The sequence below is a fragment of the Apodemus sylvaticus genome, chromosome 1 (assembly GCF_947179515.1).
Source record: "Apodemus sylvaticus chromosome 1, mApoSyl1.1, whole genome shotgun sequence".
NCBI lineage: Eukaryota > Metazoa > Chordata > Mammalia > Rodentia > Muridae > Apodemus > Apodemus sylvaticus.
This window is the reverse complement of record NC_067472.1, coordinates 191,384,483-191,403,395: the sequence shown is the minus strand read 5'-3', so window position 1 is coordinate 191,403,395 and position 18,913 is coordinate 191,384,483. Positions and strand designations below refer to the sequence as shown.

At 46.2% G+C, this 18,913-nt stretch overlaps 1 protein-coding gene across 1 annotated transcript; it reads right to left on the bottom strand.

The window, feature by feature from the left end:
• Window positions 1–721: 721 nt before the first annotated feature.
• Garin5b (golgi associated RAB2 interactor family member 5B) lies at window positions 722–17,070 on the bottom strand. Its single transcript, XM_052159183.1, has 11 exons — window positions 16,921–17,070; window positions 16,550–16,704; window positions 16,206–16,464; window positions 4,775–4,799; window positions 4,510–4,600; window positions 4,184–4,294; window positions 4,030–4,082; window positions 3,878–3,936; window positions 2,275–3,631; window positions 1,929–2,191; window positions 722–823 (listed from the first exon to the last, which is right to left on the bottom strand). Exons 1-11 carry the CDS (start codon window positions 17,068–17,070, stop codon window positions 722–724), a joined length of 2,625 nt encoding a protein of 874 aa, XP_052015143.1.
• Window positions 17,071–18,913: the final 1,843 nt, after the last annotated feature.

The window sequence follows — 18,913 nt, the reverse complement described above, 5'->3', positions numbered from 1 at the left end:
CTCTGCTTCCGGCTTCTGCTTCCCAAGTGCTGGCTTTAAAGGGGGAGGGGGGGCGTGCTGCAGGTGCTTGTGCAGGTCAGAGCACAACTGTGACCATTTACTCTTTCCACCTTATGAGTCCCAAGGATGGAACTCAGGCTGTCAGTCTTGGGGACAAGCATTTTTAGCCACTGAGCCATCTCAAGGGCTCTTAGTAGTTTGAGATAAGGTCACTTAATAGGTCAGGCTGGCCTTGATATTGATACATAGCCAGAGGTGACCCTGAACTCTCCATCTTCATGCCGTCACCTCCCAGGTGCTAGGACTTAAGGTGAGAACTGCCACACCCAGTTCTGTTTGGTGTCAGGATCAAATCCAGGGCCCTCTTGCCTGCCTGCTAGGTAAACAAGCACTCTATCGAGCAAGCTGTATCTCCAGACCCTTTATCTCATCTTCATATTCCCTTGCTGAAAACCTCCTCTCTGAGCCCACAGTTCTCACAGGCTGATAACTCTCCCCAAGTCATTTTCCCCTGAATTGTGGTCTCAAGCACCCTCCCCAGTCATCCCAGAACTGCCCCCCCCCAGCCCTTCTCTCTCTGTCTTGCCCCACTGCTGCCTGTGGTCTTTGCATTCTGAGGGTCTCTGCACCACTAAACATCCCAGAGATCCACATCATTGTGGGTGGTCAATAGCGTCAACTTGACACAATCACGAATCATCCAGGAGACAAACTTCTGGGGTTAATCGAGGTGGGGAGGCCCACTCTCAATGTGGGTGGCACTATTCTGCAGTCTGGGTGCCAGACTGAATAAAACGAGAAAGCAGGACTGAGAGGAAGCTGCCTGTAAGGAAAACAGGGAAGATGACCCAGGGGTGCGGGCCACGTCCTGCAAACCCAGCAGAATTCCAGCTCCACACAGCAAGTTCCAAACTCAGGGAGACACTGTCTCAGCGAATAAAGGGGAACGCCACAGAGGAAGACACCTGGAGCTGGCTTCTGTCTTCTACATGTCATGCACAGACCAGCGCACACACTCACGCCATCACCCCAACACACAGAGGAAGTGCATGGAGCTTCTTACCCCATGGTGATGGACTGCCCCCTCCAATGTGCACCAGAATGATCCCTTTCCTCCCTTGGTCCCAGATTTTGTCCCAGTGTGGAGAAGAGACTCTTGAAGCACCCCGGACATGATCAACGAGGCATCCTGTCACCCTTCAAAGGGTCAGAGGGACCCAAGGCTTCTCCACTATGTTATCCACGCTACTGCCATCTCCTGGGTGGCCTCCCATACATCTCCTAGATGGAACTCCTACACTCCGCCATCCTCCTCACCCCAGCTCTGGACTCCAGCAGAAAGAGCTCTTTCCACGGAAATCAGTTCCAACTATTCTTCTATCCCCAACCCTTCAGCTTGCTCAGAGCCAAAATCCTTAAACTCGTCTGCAGTTTCTGTGTGACTCTGCCGCAACTGCCCCACGACACCTCCATTCATATCCAGTGGCTACTAGTTTGGTGCAGTGTCGGGCCGTTCAGGCCCAGGGCTTTGTACGTGCTAGGCTAAGTACCCTTCCATCTGAGCCCCCTCTTTCAAGTCTTTACACAAATGACCCCCAGCTCTGAGGTTGAGGCCACCTTAGGCCACTGTGCTGTAATGGGTCTACCCTCTGCATTGTGAATGTTTAGCCTTGTGCCTAGCCACTAGGTGCCAAGCAGCAACTCCTGCTTCTGCCAGCCTTGTTGTTGGGTGCTGTACCCTCAGTGCTTAGAGCATTATCTGCCACACAGCCGACACTTCATATGTATTCCACATCTAGTGACGTGGGTTGGTTCAGTGTTGAGGTCTGTAGTTAGCATACAAACTTTCTTGACTGCGATGCTGAGAACCTGCATCCCTCTCCCCACCCCGCCCCCAAGAGTGGATGCCAACCACTACTCCCAGATACCTGAGTATGATGGGTACCGAATTCCTTCGCTGGCACCTCAGCTTTTGTGGTCGTTCTCCCCTTATTCTCTGTTCGCAAGAAAACAGGAAGGAGAATTTTTGAGGTTGACCCTGTCACCACCAAAGGAGGATGCTGTGATTGTGCCTTGAGTCCTTGGTGTTTTACTGCAGACTTTTGGGGCACCCTGACTGAGGTCTCTGTCTCAGAGGTAGGGGATATTGTGTAGGTGAAGGGTGTCATTGACTCTGACATGCCACCCAAACCTAAGAGAGGCATGGCGATGAGAAACAGAAACTTCAGGCATCTTTAAGCTATCAAAGAGAGACACGGAAGTCTGACAACTCACTTATGGGATCCCGGGAAGCACTTGGCAAGTTCTCAGGACGCGGCTTCTCTGTCCGGTGCCGTGTATTCTCCTGACCCACTTTAGTATGGGACCCCGATTGTTCTATGACTACTACTTGTGTCCCATCTGGAAAGGTCATCTGGCTGGTGTTAAAGGGCAAATTGGCCAACACAGACATAGAAGACACCTTGGAAGTCATAGAGAACGAGGGGGGCAGAGACATGGTAGCTGGCTTCAGTTGCTGGTGTTTGGAGTTGGCCATAATCATCATCTTGGCAAGGGCGAGCCCTTCCGCAGAGAAGGGCCTATTGTCCTCTGCGTAGGGGCCCTCAACAGCTACCTCCTTGGTCAAGACCCACTGCTTCTGCATCTCTGTCTCCCTGGACTTTAGATCAGGCAAGTTCACAGTTATCTCCTCTTCCATCTTGTGGGCCCTGTTCTCCAACTTCTCTCTGCCCTTCAGGGCATCCAGAGTGACCTCTTGGGTTTTGCTAATCAAGATCTCTTTGGACTGCTTCTTGGTAGTGGCGAAGGGCAGATGCAGGGACACGGCCTGGGCCCTCACGTCTACCACCTTTGTATTCTGCCCTCCCACTAACAGCACGGGTTCCTGCTTCCCTTCGGTCTTTCTCTCAAGCATGTCTCCTCCTTGCAATGTCCTTGGATCCACAGGGGCCTGTGAGTCGAGAGCTTTCTGGTACCAGGCAACTGCGTCCTTCTGAGATGGGGTATCTACGAGTAGATGGTCCTTTTTGGGGTGCATGGATTTCTGGGATCGTGCAGGTGCTTTCTGGGTTGGGGCAGTTATAACCTGGGGCTTCTGGGGGTGTCCAGGGATAGTTGGGGTCTTCTGGGGAACAGAAGGCTGAGACTTATGGAAATGACTAGGTGCAGCTGAAGACTCCGGTCTCAACCGCGGTGCGGTTGGGGTCTTCCTAGACGGAGTGGGAAGGGCTGACACCATCTGAGTGGGAGCAGGCTTAGCTGGCACCTTATTAGACTGGTCCAGAATGAATGGCATTTTCCCTGATTCGGTGGGGACAGATTCAGCTTTGTGGGAGGACAGTGGCTCCACATGTTTGTTTGAGCCTGTGGGCCTGGCCTTGTCTTTGGACTTTTTAGAGGAGGGACTGGGTGGAAAGATGTGGAAGGCAGGGGGTTGAGATGTGTCCAAGGAAGATAGTGTGGTGGATTGAGTCTCCATGTGATCTTCAAGGTTTTGTGGCCACAGGAGGTTGTCCAGGGCATTAGAGGAGACGATGACAGGTAAATCGGTGTTGATCCGAGAGATGCACTTTGAAGGCGTCTCAATTAGACCACCCCGGCCTGTGTCTTCCTCAGAATCAGATCTGCATGCCTGTACATGGAGGGGGTGGGTGTGTTGAGGACCAGGGAAGACATAGGATTTGGGAATCTTGTCTTTCAGCCTGTCTTCTTCTGACTCAGGAGCCTATATCCCAACCTTCCTCCCTCAGACCCTGGGAGTCTACATCTCAGTCCTCTCTACTGGACTCTAGACTCCAGGCCCCAGCCCTCCTCCCTCGAACCCAAGAGTCTAGAACCCAGCCTCTGGTGACTATCTGGCCTTTGAATTAGAGTGGACCTGGTTTATCGTGTTAGAGACGATGCTGAAGATGGTCCGGATGGTGATGCTGGCCTTGTCTGTAGGGCAGAAAGAAGTCTGAGCCCTCTGGGAAAGGGATCAAAATCAAAAGCAGGTTCATGTAGGGGGCAGAGGGTGGGTATTGCTCATACCAGAAATATGGATTAGAGATTCAGGTCTGTCAGAGCAGGCATCTAGATAGGACCTACCGAAGTAAAGCAGTGGAACATTAGTGATGTCTGATCCAGGGTCCTAAACACAACCAGCCCAAACAAAACAAAACAAAACAAAAAAACCTTTGCCTACTTGTTTCTTGTGACTGTCAACTGATCCTCAGAAGGTTGCAGTTGTGACCAGATGAGAGGCACAGAGTCTCCCACAGCCTGAGACCTGAGTGTGTGCTTGATTGGCTGTCCATGGGCAGAGAGAAGACAGTCAGCCAGACTGTCTGGGCAGCCCCTGGGACACACATAGAGAGACACGCACGTGCAGTCACATGTGCACACACATACTTTCACATACTAAAATCTCCCACCTCCCCCCAACATGCACACCACACACACCCACACACACCCATGCACATACACACCCGCACATACTCACTCCTACACAAACACATGCACAAGCCCACTGGCTGCTTCACCTGGGTCAGCTTCATCTTGGTCTTCTTTGGTTTTCGAGAAGAGAATATTTTGCAAGGAAAGGTGTGGTCAGCAACTTCAACTGGGAGGAGAGGCAAAGAGAGGCAGGTCGAGGACCTCCAGTGGTGCTGAGGACCCAGTGAGCTCAGCCAGGGAGGGCAGAAGAGCTTACCGAAGTGTGTGAGCCCCACCCAGGCCTTGAGGGAGGGTACCTGACATGCAGAAGATGGCCCCGCCTTGGACAGTGATGGCTCACCTTTAAGTTCGCCTTCAGACTGGGTCTGTGGACAGAGGGACAGTTTGCAGAGGTCTCTTTCTTACCGTCATTCTATTTTGGTTTAATATTTGCTTATTTATTCATTTTTATTTTATGTGCATGTATGAGTGCCTGTATGTGTGTGTGTATGTACGTATGTACACATGTATGTATGTATGTATGTATGTACGTATGTATGTATGCACGTATGTATGTACGTACGTATGTATGTATACTATGTCCATGCCTGATGCTTGTGCATATCAAACAGGACCATGGAGCCTCTGGAACTGGAGTTAGACATGTTTGTGAGCTGCCATGTTTGTGCTGGAAATCAAACCCAGGTCTTCTGCAAGAGCAACCAAGGCTCTTAAACCACTGAACCATCTCTCTAGCACTTTCTGTTTTCTTTCTCTCTTTCCCTTTCTTCTTTTTGTTCTTTCTTCTTTTCTTTCTTTCTTTCTTTCTTTCTTTCTTTCTTTCTTTCTTTCTTTCTTTCTTTCTTTCTTTCTTTCTTTCTCTCTCTCCCTCTCTCTCTCACTCTCTCTCTCTCTCCCTCCCTCCCTCTCTCTCTCTCTCTCTCTCTCTCTCTCTCTCTCTTCTGAAACAGAGTCTATATAGTCCTGGGTGTCCTAGAGCTTGCTATATAAACCAGGATGTCCTTGAACTCACAAAGACCATCCTGCCTCTGCCTCTTGAGTGCTGGGATTTAAAGCATGTGCCACACACACACACACATCACTCATTCTTTAAATGTTTGTGTTTCTATGCAGAGATGCACATGTGTGTACGTTTGTATGTGTATACAGATGCAAGTTTCTGGGAATGTTCATCTGTACGTATGCATATATATACATATGTGGATGCGGGTGTGTGTATATGCATATGTGGTTACAGAACACCTCGTATGTCTTCCTAGGGAAGGCTATCCACTTTCTTTGAGACCGTCTTTCACTAGTCTGAAGCTCACCAGTTAGACTAGTCTTGGCTGTCTGTGAGCCTCCATGGATCCCCCTGTCTCCGTCTCCCTAATCCTGGGATTAAAAGTATACTACCACATCCGGCACTTAATAAACTTTTTTAAAAGTATATATGTTCATGAAGGTGGGTGCCAAGGAGGGCAGAGCCATCAGATCACCTGGAGCTGGAGTTTCAGGTGGCTGGGAACCACTCTTTGTAGGTTTTCAGGGCCCGTAAATCCTCCGCAAGAACAGCATGTGCTCTTAAGCATTGAACCACTCTTCCAACCCCTCAAAAATCTTATTACCTTTATTTTTATTTCAGGGAGGTACACATGCCATATCCCTGGAAGTCAGGGGACAGCTTTCAGGAGCTGGCTTTCTACTTTGACCCTGTGGAACTAGGAGACCCGACGCAGGCCGTCATGCTTGGAGGCAAGCATCTTCACTGAGACGTCTTGCTATTTCACACCTAGCCTCTGTACGTGGATTCTGGAGGGGAGGTTTTAAGTTCAAATCCTTAACCAGGAAGCATCTCATGAACAGAGCAACCTCTCCTGTTCCTTCCTTTGTTTTCATTTTGAAACAGGGTCTCACGCTCTAGCCTGTAACAGCCTGAGCCTCACTATGTAGGCCAGGCTGCCTTCACATTCATTGCAACCCTCCTGCGTCGACCTCCCGAGTCTTGAAAATTACAAGCAGGGGGGGGTCGCCAAACCTTTTTCTTTCTTTCTTTCTTTCTTTCTTTCTTTCTTTCTTTCTTTCTTTCTTTCTTTCTTTCTTCTTTTTCTTTCTTTCTTTTTTTGGTTTTTCGAGACAGGGTTTCTCTGTATAGCCCTGGCTGTCCTGGAACTTACTCCGTAGACCAGGCTGTCCTCGAACTCAGAAATCCACCTGCCTCTGCCTCCCAAGTGCTGGGATTATAGGCATGCACCACCATGCCCGGCTTTTTCTTTTCTTTTTTAAAGAATTAGAGGGACCTGGAGAGATGGCTCAGTGGTTAAGAGCATTAACTGTTCTTCCAGAGGTCCTGAGTTCAATTCCTAGCAACCACATGGTGGTTTACAACCATCTGTAATGGGATCTGATGCCCTCTTCTGGCGTGTCTGAAGACAGCTACAGTGTACTCATATACATAAAATAAATAAATAAATAAATCTTTGAAGAATTAGAAATTACGATTTATTAAAATTAGAAACTTGCCGGGTGGTGGTGGCGCATGCATTTAATACCAGCGCTTGTGAGGCAGAGGCAGAGGCAGAGGCAGAGACAGAGGCAGAGGCCGGTGTATTTCTGAGTTCAAGGCCAGCCTGGTCTACAGAGTGAGTTCCAGGACAGTCAAACCTACAAAGAGAAACCCTGTCTCAAAAAAAAAAAAAAAAGAAAGGAAGGAAGGAAGGAAGAAAGAAAGAAAGAAAGAAAGGAAGGAAGGAAGGGAGGAAGGAAGGAAGAAAAGAAAAGAAAAGAAAAGAAAAGAAAAGAAAAGAAAAGAAAAAAGAAATCACCCCAAGAATGGGAAGAATGCCAGGTGGCTCAGCAAGTAAAGACACTTACTTGCTTCTAAGTCTGATGACCTGAGTGTGATCCCCAGAATCTACACAGTAGGAGAGAACCCAAACCCAAGGGTACATGAATGATTTTACACATATACAAAAAGGAGAGGATTCAGGCTAGTGAACTGAGGGTAGAAACTAGACTAACCTCAAATTTGTAACAAGCTTGTCAGAAGCCATCTAGGAAAGACTAAGGCACACAAAGACAAACGTTCTGGGGAGGGCCTACTGCTTGGCGTGGCCTGTGATGGGTGAGCTCCTAGATGCAGGGTCCTTACAGACCTCCTCCCAGCATTGCTTCTTGCTGTTGATCTGCCTTTCCTGTCACTGTTACATAGCCTAATGGTTCCTGGGCGTCAGCCCCACACTATCAGGCAGATTTCCTGCAGATCGACATGAAGATGAACTTTCATGAATTAACGCTGTTTAGATGAATTAACGATTTTATAGAATTCCTGTTCTGGTTCAAATAATTTTAAGAAGAAAGCTTTAGGAAATAGTTGTAGTTGTTTTGCCAGAAAGATATAATAAGATTAAAATTTAGAACAGAATGTGTCACTCCTCATAGAATAAGAAGTAAAGGCTGCATAATAAGGAATACAATGAGCTTTCATAATTACACTAAAGAGAGAAATAGGCTTGGGATCAAGGGAAATCAATTTGTGATCAAAGGAAAATATTTACTCTAGGTCAGGTCCAAGGATGAAGTCACAGGTGTGCACTATGATAAAGCAAGGCCGCGTGAAACTGTGGCTTTGAACTTATACTGAGCTTACAGAATGAAACACTGCTTTGAACTGACTATCGACATCCTTCTGTAACTACTTTTTGGGTAACATTTCATCTTTGAGATCATTGTTTTTCTTTCTAAGATTTATTTATTTAATCTTACTTATATGAATACACTGTCACTGTCTTCAGAAACACCAGAAGAGGGCATCAGATCCTATTACATGGGCTGTGAGCCACCATGTGATTGCTGGGAATTGAACTCAGGACCTCTGGAAGAGCAGTCAGTGCTCTTAACTGCTGAGCCATCTTTCCAGCCCTATGAGGTAATTTTCTAAAGAACTTTTGTCTACGAAGGTATAAGAAGGCCAGAGAGAAGGAATAACGCGTGGCATTTGGGGTCAGCCCCATCCACCAAATGTATATATGTATATGTCCATATGTCTATACATATGTACATACATACATGTGTAGGTATATGTGTATGTATGTAAGTATGCATGAACATTCGTTGACTTGATGAGACAGGTGGTCAGGCCAGGTGTGTGTGTATATATGAATGTGTGTGTGCCTGTGTGTGTTGTCTGTGTAAATGATTTTCTTTCTTTTCTTTTCTTTTCTCTCTGGTTCATGAAGAGTCAACGAGGTCCAAGCCTCTTGCCTGGCCAAGAGAGGTCCTTGAGCCAAAGAGAAAAGAGCCCTAGCTATGAACCCTTTTCTCTTCTTAATTCCTCTGCTGCCAGCAGGAGTTTATTGCCTGAAACCAGAGGCATTCAGCCACAGAATGGTAAGAAACCAATGCTCATTAGCACAAAATAGTAAGAGAGAGTTACAAGGCCAGAGATCGTGTGTCATTGACCTTTGTCTGAGGCTGCGTCCTGCCTCACACCCTTCATCCTAGAGGCCTCCAGGGGCAGGTCTCCAGCATCTTTTTGGTGCCCAAACAGGAATCTGAGGAAGGTAAGTTGACACAGATAGGATTCTCACTCAGGTCTTGCAAAGAAAGCCCTCGGGCAGGGAGTGCCAGGTTAAGGAGGGTAAGTAATTGGAGCTGAGATTGCCTACTGCTGTCTGCAGAGGCTGCAAGAGGATCAATCAATCATATACTTTTAAAAAATTAGGAATACCACTTGTCAACTGACTGAATTTCTCTAACATGGACAATCTGCCCTGGCTACCTGATCAGGAAACGTTAGATGTGAATTTAAACAGCTGTTTCCTAAGAGTGGAGATGAAGGAATGCCCCCACCCCATGCTCTTTCTGAAGCCCAGCTTAAGCAAACACTAGTAATGGTAAAGAGCTCCTCTGGTGTGTGTAAGGAATTCCTTTGTAACTATCTCATTCAGGATCTAAAGACAATGTTTATCCCTTAATAGAAAAGTCCAAGGAAGACATGTCATTCCGCAAAGGACAGGGATGATTCAGACCAGGGAAAAATTGACCTCAGAGGAGGAATTTGAATTGGGAAAAGGAGACAACAAAAATATCATAACCTCGAATGGCCTCCTCGCAGATCCTTACAAAGAAGGTAAGGGAGCAGTGCGATTCGATTCGCTGCTGCTGTGTGCAAGCAGTGATTAGGAGAACAACAAAGGGCGTAAGAACCGGGCGTGGTGGTGCATGCTGTAATCCCAGCACTTGGGAGGCAGAGGCAGGCGGATTTCTGAGTTCGAGGCCAGCCTGGTCTACAGAGTGAGTTCCAGGACAGCCAGGGCTACACAGAGAAACCCTGTCTCAGAAAAAAAGAAAACAAACAAACAAAAAAGAGAGTAAGGATCCCTCCTGGGAGTCACTGCCATTTCAATTAATTAAGGAAATATAACAGATACATCTGCCTGTGAGCCTACTTCACCATATACCCTGACTTCGTGGAAAGTCTGACCTCTCGGTGGATGACTCTTTACGATTGGATTCAAATGACAAAACCCTACCTAGGTGTAGGGAATTGTTTTACTATGGAAAGTTAAATATAAGGATTTGCTTGTAGATAGTCAATTGTCTCCAATAACTAGAAATAGGAGGGAAAAAAACTAACGTAAGAGATGCTCATAGGTAGAGTGGATGCCTGGGGGTGCAGTTAGCAAGGGTGGCTCTGCTGGCAGTCTCAGCTGCAGCCCTAAAGGTGTGGAGAAGCTCTCCAATACAATAGAATAACAAAGGAAACTTAGGAGAAAGACACAGCACAGTAGCAAAGGAAACTTTTGGAGATATCCCTTGCTCAGATACAGAGTCAATAGAAAAAAATGTTTCCTAGCTTTGAGACCAAAAAAAAGTTTTAAAACAACTGGCCTTTGAGAATGCTACGCCCAAGCTGGGCGGTGGTGGTGCACACCTGTAATCCCAGCACTCTGGTAGGCAGAGGTAGGCAGATTTCTGAGTTCAAGGCCAGCCTGGTCTACAGAGTGAGTTCCAGGACAGCCAGAGCTACACAGAGAAACCCTGTCTCGAAAAAACCAAATCCAAAAAACCAAAAAGGAAAAAAGAAAAAAGAAAAAGAGAATGCTATGCCCACTTGTTCGTCTCTTCTAAGGACAACTGAAACATCTGAAAATATTTCTGATTTTATTAAAGCATGTTACTACTTCATATCTTCCAGGTGTGGTCTTTACAATAGCCTTACGGGGTCAGAGCACTACTCACAATCTTAGTAATCAAGGAAAAAAAATTAATCAGGCAGGCATGGCCCACAAATGCTATTCATGTGGCAAAGCCAGGACACACAGCAAACAATGTCCCAATAGGGCAGGAGGTCCAGTGACTCTTAATGCTCCTGGCCCCACTCAGAGTTGAAGTCTAAACAAGGGTTGCCCACCATGCCCTCGCTGTCAGAGAGGATATCACTGGCAAAAGGAGTACTACTTGCTTTTTCACAGACATAGTACTCCTTTATCTGATGCTACTGTACTCCAATAATGTAAAAGTCCTGTCTCACCAGAAGCTAGGTAAGCAGGTCTCCTCCCAGCCCTTCAAACAATGGGGGTAATTCAGCAGCCTCAGAGGACAAATGAATTTGTCGGTGACTCTCCAGCAGCTGCAATGGGCAACCCCAGGCAGCTGAGCCTCTCTGTTCTGCCTCCACAACAATATTTACCTCTGACCCTTCTGTTGTTTGTCTTCCTACAGGAGCTGACAGCCCCCTTTCCTGAAGGGACCATGGGACAGACAGCGGGTCAGAGTTCTACTTCAAAGCAGGGAATAAATATAGTTCCTGGAGTAATTGATTCCGATTTTTCCTGAAAAATTAAGAGCTCCCCACCAAAAAAAAAAAAAAAGTTTCAGTTTCATTCAGAACAGAGAATCTCCCAGCGGCTCTTACTCCAGGCTCCACAGGGAGTGGCAGAGTCTGGCTCAAATAACAAAACAAATGATTACAGTGGAATTACCCTCCAAAGCTTACAGCTTCGTTAACCCTTTCAGAACCAGATCAGCCTCTTCACCCTGCAGTCCTAATGGCTCCCCTCAGACAGGGATCCCATAATTATTGAGAGTCATAAAGAATTCTCCTCACACAAGAAACCTCTGGCATAACAAATGGAGCTAATAGCAATAATTATTGTCTTTTACAAAACTAAAGGACAAGCCCTTTTTGAAACCCGGTCCACTGTTTTCTAGCTGATCCACTATTCTAGTCCCCACTCTCCCAGTTGCAAGTCTTGCTTCGATCCAGAACCTGCCTTTTCTGTATGGGACATGCTCGAGTTCATTCTGTGTTTCCTGGTCCTGTGCATGAAGGTAAGGATAAATTTGATTCCTTGACAACAGTTGTTGCTTTTCCTATGAAGGCAGAGGAGTGTGTTACATCATCAAATCACTACTGTGCTCTTTCGAAGCTGCTCTTGCATTCCTGCAGAACTGCTGGCTCCTCATAGGAATCAACCCCTGATGAGCCTGTGTCCTTGTGATTTAAGGCAGATAGACACCACGTGTGTCTTGTCTTTTGGAAAATTAGCCTTTATTCATGTGTGTGGGGGTAATTATTCTCATGTTCTTTATGCCTCTGCCCAACCTGGAAAAGCTTTCAGAGACGCGATACATTTGTTTTATATTTTATAATCTTGGGAATATCAGGGACTTCAAAAACAGACCATGTCCCTGTTCATACTTTAAAAATTGGTGTTTGAGGGCTGGAGAGATGGCTCAGTGGTTAAGAGCACTGACTGTTCTTCTGACAGTCCTGAGTTCAAATCCCAGCAACCACATGGTGGCTCACAACCATCCATAATGAGATCCAACGTCCTCTTCTGGTGTGTCTGAAGACAGCTATAGTGTACTTACATATAATAAATAAATAAATTTAAAAAAAAAAAAAAAGAAAAGAAAAGAAAATTGGTGTTTGAGCCGGGTGGTGGTGGCGCACGCCTGTAATCCCAGCACTTGGGAGGCAGAGGCAGGCGGATTTCTGAGTTCGAGGCCAGCCTGGTCTACAGAGTGAGTTCCAGGACAGCCAGGGCTACACAGAGAAACCCTGTCTCGAAAAAAAAAAATGGTATTTGACTTTTGCTGCCTCACATCTACTGATAATCCCTGTAGTCCACAGGGACACGCTATTATGGAATGAGCCCATCAGAAGACCTTTAAGGCACAGATATATTTAAGTTACAAAATAAGATTATAAATACTCCTCTCCTTACCATGTTTTACAAAGTCCCTTTTTAAACATTTCAAAATAAAATTTACTCCAAACCTCTAATATTCTAAAATAAGATTAAAAAAAAAAAGACCTACAAACTGGATAATAATAATAATAATAAAAAACAGATCTTTTATTTCGGGAGAAGCTCTGTTTATATGTTTTCACAGGACTCTATGGTTGCCAAACCAGTTGATTGTGCCAGGACTTCCCCAATGGACGCGAGGCAGAGAGTTCCACGCCTGCCAATTCCTCCATGCCCACCTCAGCCAACATCTCCATGTTCTCCACCTGTGTCAGATACCCCATCAAAAGAAGACACTGAGGACATGGCTCCTGATGCGCCTGACAGACTTAATTCTGTACTGTTTGACCTTTCGCTACTCTCTACCCAGGGGAGACAGGGGATATAAAAATTGCTAAACATAGGTCTCTATATAACATTTTCTGTAAGACTGCTATTTGAATAACTGTATAAATTCCACGTGAGTTCTAAAGTTTTTTCTCGTATACGTTAGCCCACTTATGTTTTGTAACCTGTTACTTTTTCACAACTTTGGCGTGATGTTTCTGGCATGGGTTGCTAGCATTCTCTTGCAGACAAAGAAATTCACCAACACACTTATTTTAAATGATGGGAACTATGTTATCTTCAGCTGCCTCTATGTTTCAACAGGATCACACCTCCAAACCATATAAATTCCTTCACCCTAAATGCTTCCTTGACACTGATCATTTAGGCAAGTAGATAGAGTTAAAACCTTAGAGAAAGCCATTTTTTACATAGGGACTCAGGTTAAAAATATTAAGATACAGGCTGGAGAGATGGCTCAGCGGTTAAGAGCACTGACTGCTCTTCTGAAGGTCCTGAGTTCAAATCCCAGCAACCACAAGGTAGCTCACAACCATCCATAACAAGATCTGATGCCCTCTTCTGGAATGTCTAAAGACAGCTACAGTGTACTTACATATAACAAATAAATAAATAAATCTTTAAAAAAATATTAAGACACTTTAACCAATTCATGTCATGCCAATCATAAATGGATTCACGTTATTCCTCTGTACAATAATTTAAAACAAACACATCTAAAGTGCTAGAAATAATTACAGCTTGCTAGTAACATGGAAACTATACAATTTCAGATCACTACTAGGAGCTGTCTAGCTATTTTTCAAATTCTGTTAAAAATTTCTTTAAAAAAAAAAAAAAAAAACACAAAAACAAAAAATTCCCGGGCTGGAGAGATGGCTCTGCTCTGCTAGAGGTCCTGAGTTCAAATCCCAGAAAACCACATGTTGGCTCACGGCCATCTATAATGGGATCTGATGCCCTCTTCTAGTGTGTCTGAAGACAGTGACAGTGTACTTACATAAAATAAATAAATATTAAAAATAATAAATAAACTCCCTATGGAGGTTCCTTATAACTTTAGAGCTTGCTCTGCTTCTCTTTCTTTTTCCAATCATCTTCAAAAGTCCAGGATCTGCTGTACAATCTCCTTAACAGAGAGATTAACACTTCATTTTCTTTTATTTTAAGGGAGGAGATGTCAGAAGCCATCTAGGAAAGACTAAGGCACACAAGACAAACGTTCTGGGGAGGGCCCACTGCTTGGCGTGGCCTGTGATGGGTGAGCTCCTAGATGCAGGGTCCTTACAGACCTCCTCCCAACGTTGCTTCTCGCTGTTGATCTGCCTTTCCTGTCACTGTTACATAGCCTAATGGTTCCTGGGCGTCAGCCCCACACTATCAGGCAGATTTCCTGCAGATCGACATGAAGATGAACTTTCATGAATTAACGCTGTTTAGATGAATTAACGACTTTATAGAATTCCTGATCTGGTTCAAATAATTTTAAGAAGAAAGCTTTAGGAAATAGTTGTAGTTGTTTTGCCAGAAAGATGTAATAAGATTAGAATTGAGAACAGAATGTGTTACTCCTCATAGAATAAGAAGTAAAGGCTGCATAATAAGGAATACAATGAGCCAGAAATAGGCTTGGGATCAAGGGAAATCAATTTGTGATCAAAGGAAAATATTTACTCTAGGTCAGGTCCAAGGATGAAGTCACAGGTGTGCACTATGATAAAGCAAGGCCGAGTGAAACTGTGGCTTTGAACTTATACTGAGCTTACAGAATGAAACACTGCTTTGAACTGACTATCGACATCCTTCTGTAACTACTTTTTGTGTAACATTTCATATATGAGGTAATTTCATGAAAAACTTTTATCTAAGAAAGTATAAGAAGGTCAGAGAGAAGGAATAAAGTGTGACATTTGGGGCTCAGCCCCATCCAACAAATGTATATATTCATATGTGTGTATGTATACATATATGTATACATACATACATGCATGCATAGGTATATGTGTATGTATGCAAGTATGCATGAATACTCGTGGAGCTGATGAGACAGGTGGTCAGGCCCGACCAGGGTGTGTGTGTATGTGTGAATGTGTGTGTGCCTAAGCGTGTTGTCTTTGTAAATGGTTTTCTTTCTTTTCCTTTCTTTTCATGAAGAGTTAATGAGTTCCAAGCCTCTTTCCTGGCCAGAGAGAAGAGAGCCCTAGCTTTGAACCCTTTTCTCTTCTTAATTCCTCTGCTGCCAGCAGGAGTTTATTACCTGAAACCAGAAGCATTCAGCCACAGAATGGTAAGAAACCAACACTCATTAGCACAAAATAGTAAGAGAGAGTTACAGGCCAGAGATCGCCAGTCCTTGACCTTTGTCTGACACTGTGTCCTGCCTCACACTGTTCATCCCAAAGTTCGGGGCAGGAGCTCCCTAATTTCCCACGTGCTATACCACTGTGCCTGGCTTCCTGGACACTTTTTCCGGCATAAGTGTGTCTTGTGTGTATGCAAGTCTGTGCCTGTGGAGGCCAGAGGACAAGCTCAGGTGTAATCCTCAGAAACTAGCTCTCTTTTTGTTTGTTTTTGTTCCTTTCTGAGACAGGGTTTCCTCACTGGGCTGCAATCTACCAAGCGGATCAGGCATGGCCAGGAATCTCCCTGTCTCCCTCCGAGCCCTGGGATCACAAGTGTGTAACAGTATACCCAACCATTTGTTCTGGTTTTGGGTTTATTGCTTTTGTTTTTAAAGACAGGGTTTGTCTGTGTAACCTTGACTGTCCTTGAACTCACTCTGTAGACCAGGCTGGCCTGGAATTCAGAGATCCGCCTGCCTCTGCCCTCTGAGTGCTGGGATTAAAGGTGTGTGTCACCAGCGCCCGGCTGCACTCTGCATTTTCATGTGGGTTCTGAGAGACTGAGCTCAGATTCTTACACTTCCTGGCCAATAATCTCCTTACCCACTGAACTCTTTTCTCCACACCATGATTTTTGCCTCGCCTACCCAGCCTGCACCTTCTTCCCCAGCTTTTCTTCCTTGGTCCCATGAGGTCAGACTCTGCCTTTAAATCCAGCGTTCTAGGATCCCGGCTCCTTTCCAATGGGGTGGGAGCGGCTAGGCTGTGGGCCCTAACCCTAATCCCGCCTGGTCTCTGTGGAGTCTGGACGGTGGTTCCCAGGCCTCATTCACTCAATCCTCACCTGAAAGTGCCACGTGGAGGCAGGCGTTCCTTCTAGGGGTGTATCCAGAGAGGAGTGACCCGTGCTCTTTGGTATCCGGGAAAATTTAGGCTCCTGAAGCATGTTGATGAGGCGAATCCAGCGGTCAAACAGAAAGGCGAGCTCATGTTCAGGGGCATCCAGGGCCAGGAAATAGTGGCGGCCGGTTCTCAGACGCAGCTTCAGACGCCAGGTGGGCAGATCGTGGACATAGAGGCGGGCAAGGCGTAAGGGGATCATCCTGCGGGGGCGGGAGACAGGGGAGCTAGCGCAATCGATCGATAGGATGAAGTGGAGCGAGCTAGGATAGAGCCCGAGGAACATACCTGGTTAGGATGAGACTGGTGCACTCCCCGCCCTCGGGGGGCCGAGCAATCAACAGAATGTCAGGCAGCACTAGTCCAGGCAAGGACGCCGCGACACCCATAGTCAGCTTGTTGGACTTGTTGTGCAGTAACGCAGGAGTCCCATTGTTGGTTACCTGGACCGGCCGGAGAGCAGGGCTGGGACCAGTTCTTTCTGCAAGGCGCTTCCAGCATCCCTCACCTGAGAGCCTCCTTTCTTTCCAACCCCACCTTCTACCTACAGGAGTTCAAATTCCAGATCCCTGTCGAACCCACTCTGCCCAGGGGTTCCCTCTCTCTTCCTGTGTCTCAACCCTCCTCCCCCATTTCCGGGGCCACAGGGCGCTGGGGACCTGGGTAAAGTTACTCTCGAACATGGGCAGCGGGCGGAGGGGCAGGTACTCGGCCATCTGGAGGGTCTTCTGCATCTCTCCAAGAATGGGGACCCACTTCGGAGGCTCCGGGGGAGGCGGAGGATTAAAATAGTTCCACAACCGTCTCATCGTGGCTGCCAGAACATCGGGTGGGGGCACATAGATTCAAGGATCCTGGACCCAAGTGGAGCCCTGACCCCCACCCCAGCCCACCAGCTTTGGACCCTTGGGCTTCAAGGACGTTAGGACCTCAGCAGTGACAGAAAGTGGAGTGTCCCCAGGGCTGAGAGACTCTGGTATGGCCATGGCCCTGCAGAGAGGTAGTCAGCACTAGGCCGTGGGTGGAACCTTTGAGTGGGGCTTTGTGACCTCACTAGACACCAAGGGGCTGCTTCCTGGGAACTGCCTAGGGGCCTCATCCTTCCAGAATACCGTGTGGAGTCTTTTGAGGACTGGGATTGGTGACTCAAAACTCTATCAGAACATCCCCACCTCCTGGACACAAGATTGTGATGACACAGACCCCACCCCCACCCCACCCCACCCCCCAGGGATCTGTGGCAGAACCACTATGGGGATCACAAACCCAAAGACTTGGATCACAGGCCGAGCTCTGCTGGTGACCCTACTCCTTACTCTCAGGAAGACCCAACCCCCATGCTGAGCTTTAGTTTCCCAATGGCCTGTGTGTGTGTGTGTGTGTGTGTCTCCACAGTTCTTGAATCAACTCAACACTGAACTGTAAAGAACGGACCACCATAACTGGGCATGGCAATCACAGCTGTAATCCCAGCATTAGGGATAAGAGACTGGGAAATCTTGTTTGAAACCATCTTAGGCTATGTAGCAATACCCTGTCTCAAAATAATAAATAAGTAAAACAATAAAGCAAAGGGCTTGGAGATGTGGTTGAGTGTTAAAGCGCTTGCCTGGCATGCACAAGGCCATGGGTTCAATCCTCCTACCATAATGATATAAGGCCAACTACCTGTGAGACCATAATAGCAACAAACTGGACATGGTGGCACACATTTTTAATTCCAGCACTCTGGAAGAGGCAGGCAGATCTCTGTGAGGTCCAGTTCAGACAGAGCTACACAGAATGACTCAAAAGCAAGTCAAAATACCCTACGGAAAGCAATTCTTCCCCTTGAACCTCAGCCTCTATAGGGCTCTATAGCCTCTCTTTTGTCTGAATCTGAGACAGCTTCTTAATACATATATATATATATATGTATATATATATATATATCTCCAGTATGGCCCAGGACATGGGCTCAAATAACCATTTATCTTGGCCCCTTCTGAGTCCTATTTTGAGGATGTGAAACATGTACAGTGGGGTGAGACAGAGACTAGTACAGTCATTCTAAAAATAGTGTTTATTATTGTCTGTAAATGTGTTCTGCAAAATACAGTCATGGCGAAAACTCTGGAAAATGAAAACACAATAACAGTCACCCACAGTGCCATCCCTTGATTTCAACCCTAAGGCAGCTATTGTCAACATTTTGGTGTTTCCATTTTGAAAAACAAACAAACAAAAAATCCATACTCATGTATAGAAAGAGTTGTTCTGCCGTCTGCTGCTCCGGGGCCACAGGGACACTGAACATCTAAAGCAGTCTTCGCCTGGAACTTGCCTTTTTATGGTCAGCGAGCTAGTGTTCTGTCACATGAATGTATCCCTAGCTTCATTCATCCATCCGCTGCCTGTCCCCCAGAAAGACTACATTGTTTCCCACTCACCATCATGAATGTTGCTGAAACAACCAACCTTGTACCTTACAGCTCTGCCCCATACAGGTGCTGTTAGTTATAAGGTAATGTTCTGGAATGTTTTGTTAAGTATCTGTTGAGGATCTTTGAAGTGCTAGACTCAGATCTTTTTGGCATATTCCTGCTAAAAACCTCTAAATAGATATGTATTTAAATCCCCTCATGTCTGTCTCACAAAAAACTCACATTTTGG

What these genes read in the sequence shown, in the direction of transcription:
- Garin5b (XM_052159183.1), bottom strand. Translation starts at nt 17,070, where the DNA reads ATGAGACGGTTGTGGAACTATTTTAATCCTCCGCCTCCCCCGGAGCCT. An exon ending in GTCTGAAGGCGAACTTAAAG is followed by an intron (nt 4,601 to 4,774) that starts GTGAGCCATCAC and finishes CTCTCCTCCCAG; the next exon opens with TTGAAGTTGCTGACCACACC. An exon ending in TCTCTAACACGATAAACCAG is followed by an intron (nt 3,632 to 3,877) that starts GTCCACTCTAAT and finishes CTCCATGTACAG; the next exon opens with GCATGCAGATCTGATTCTGA.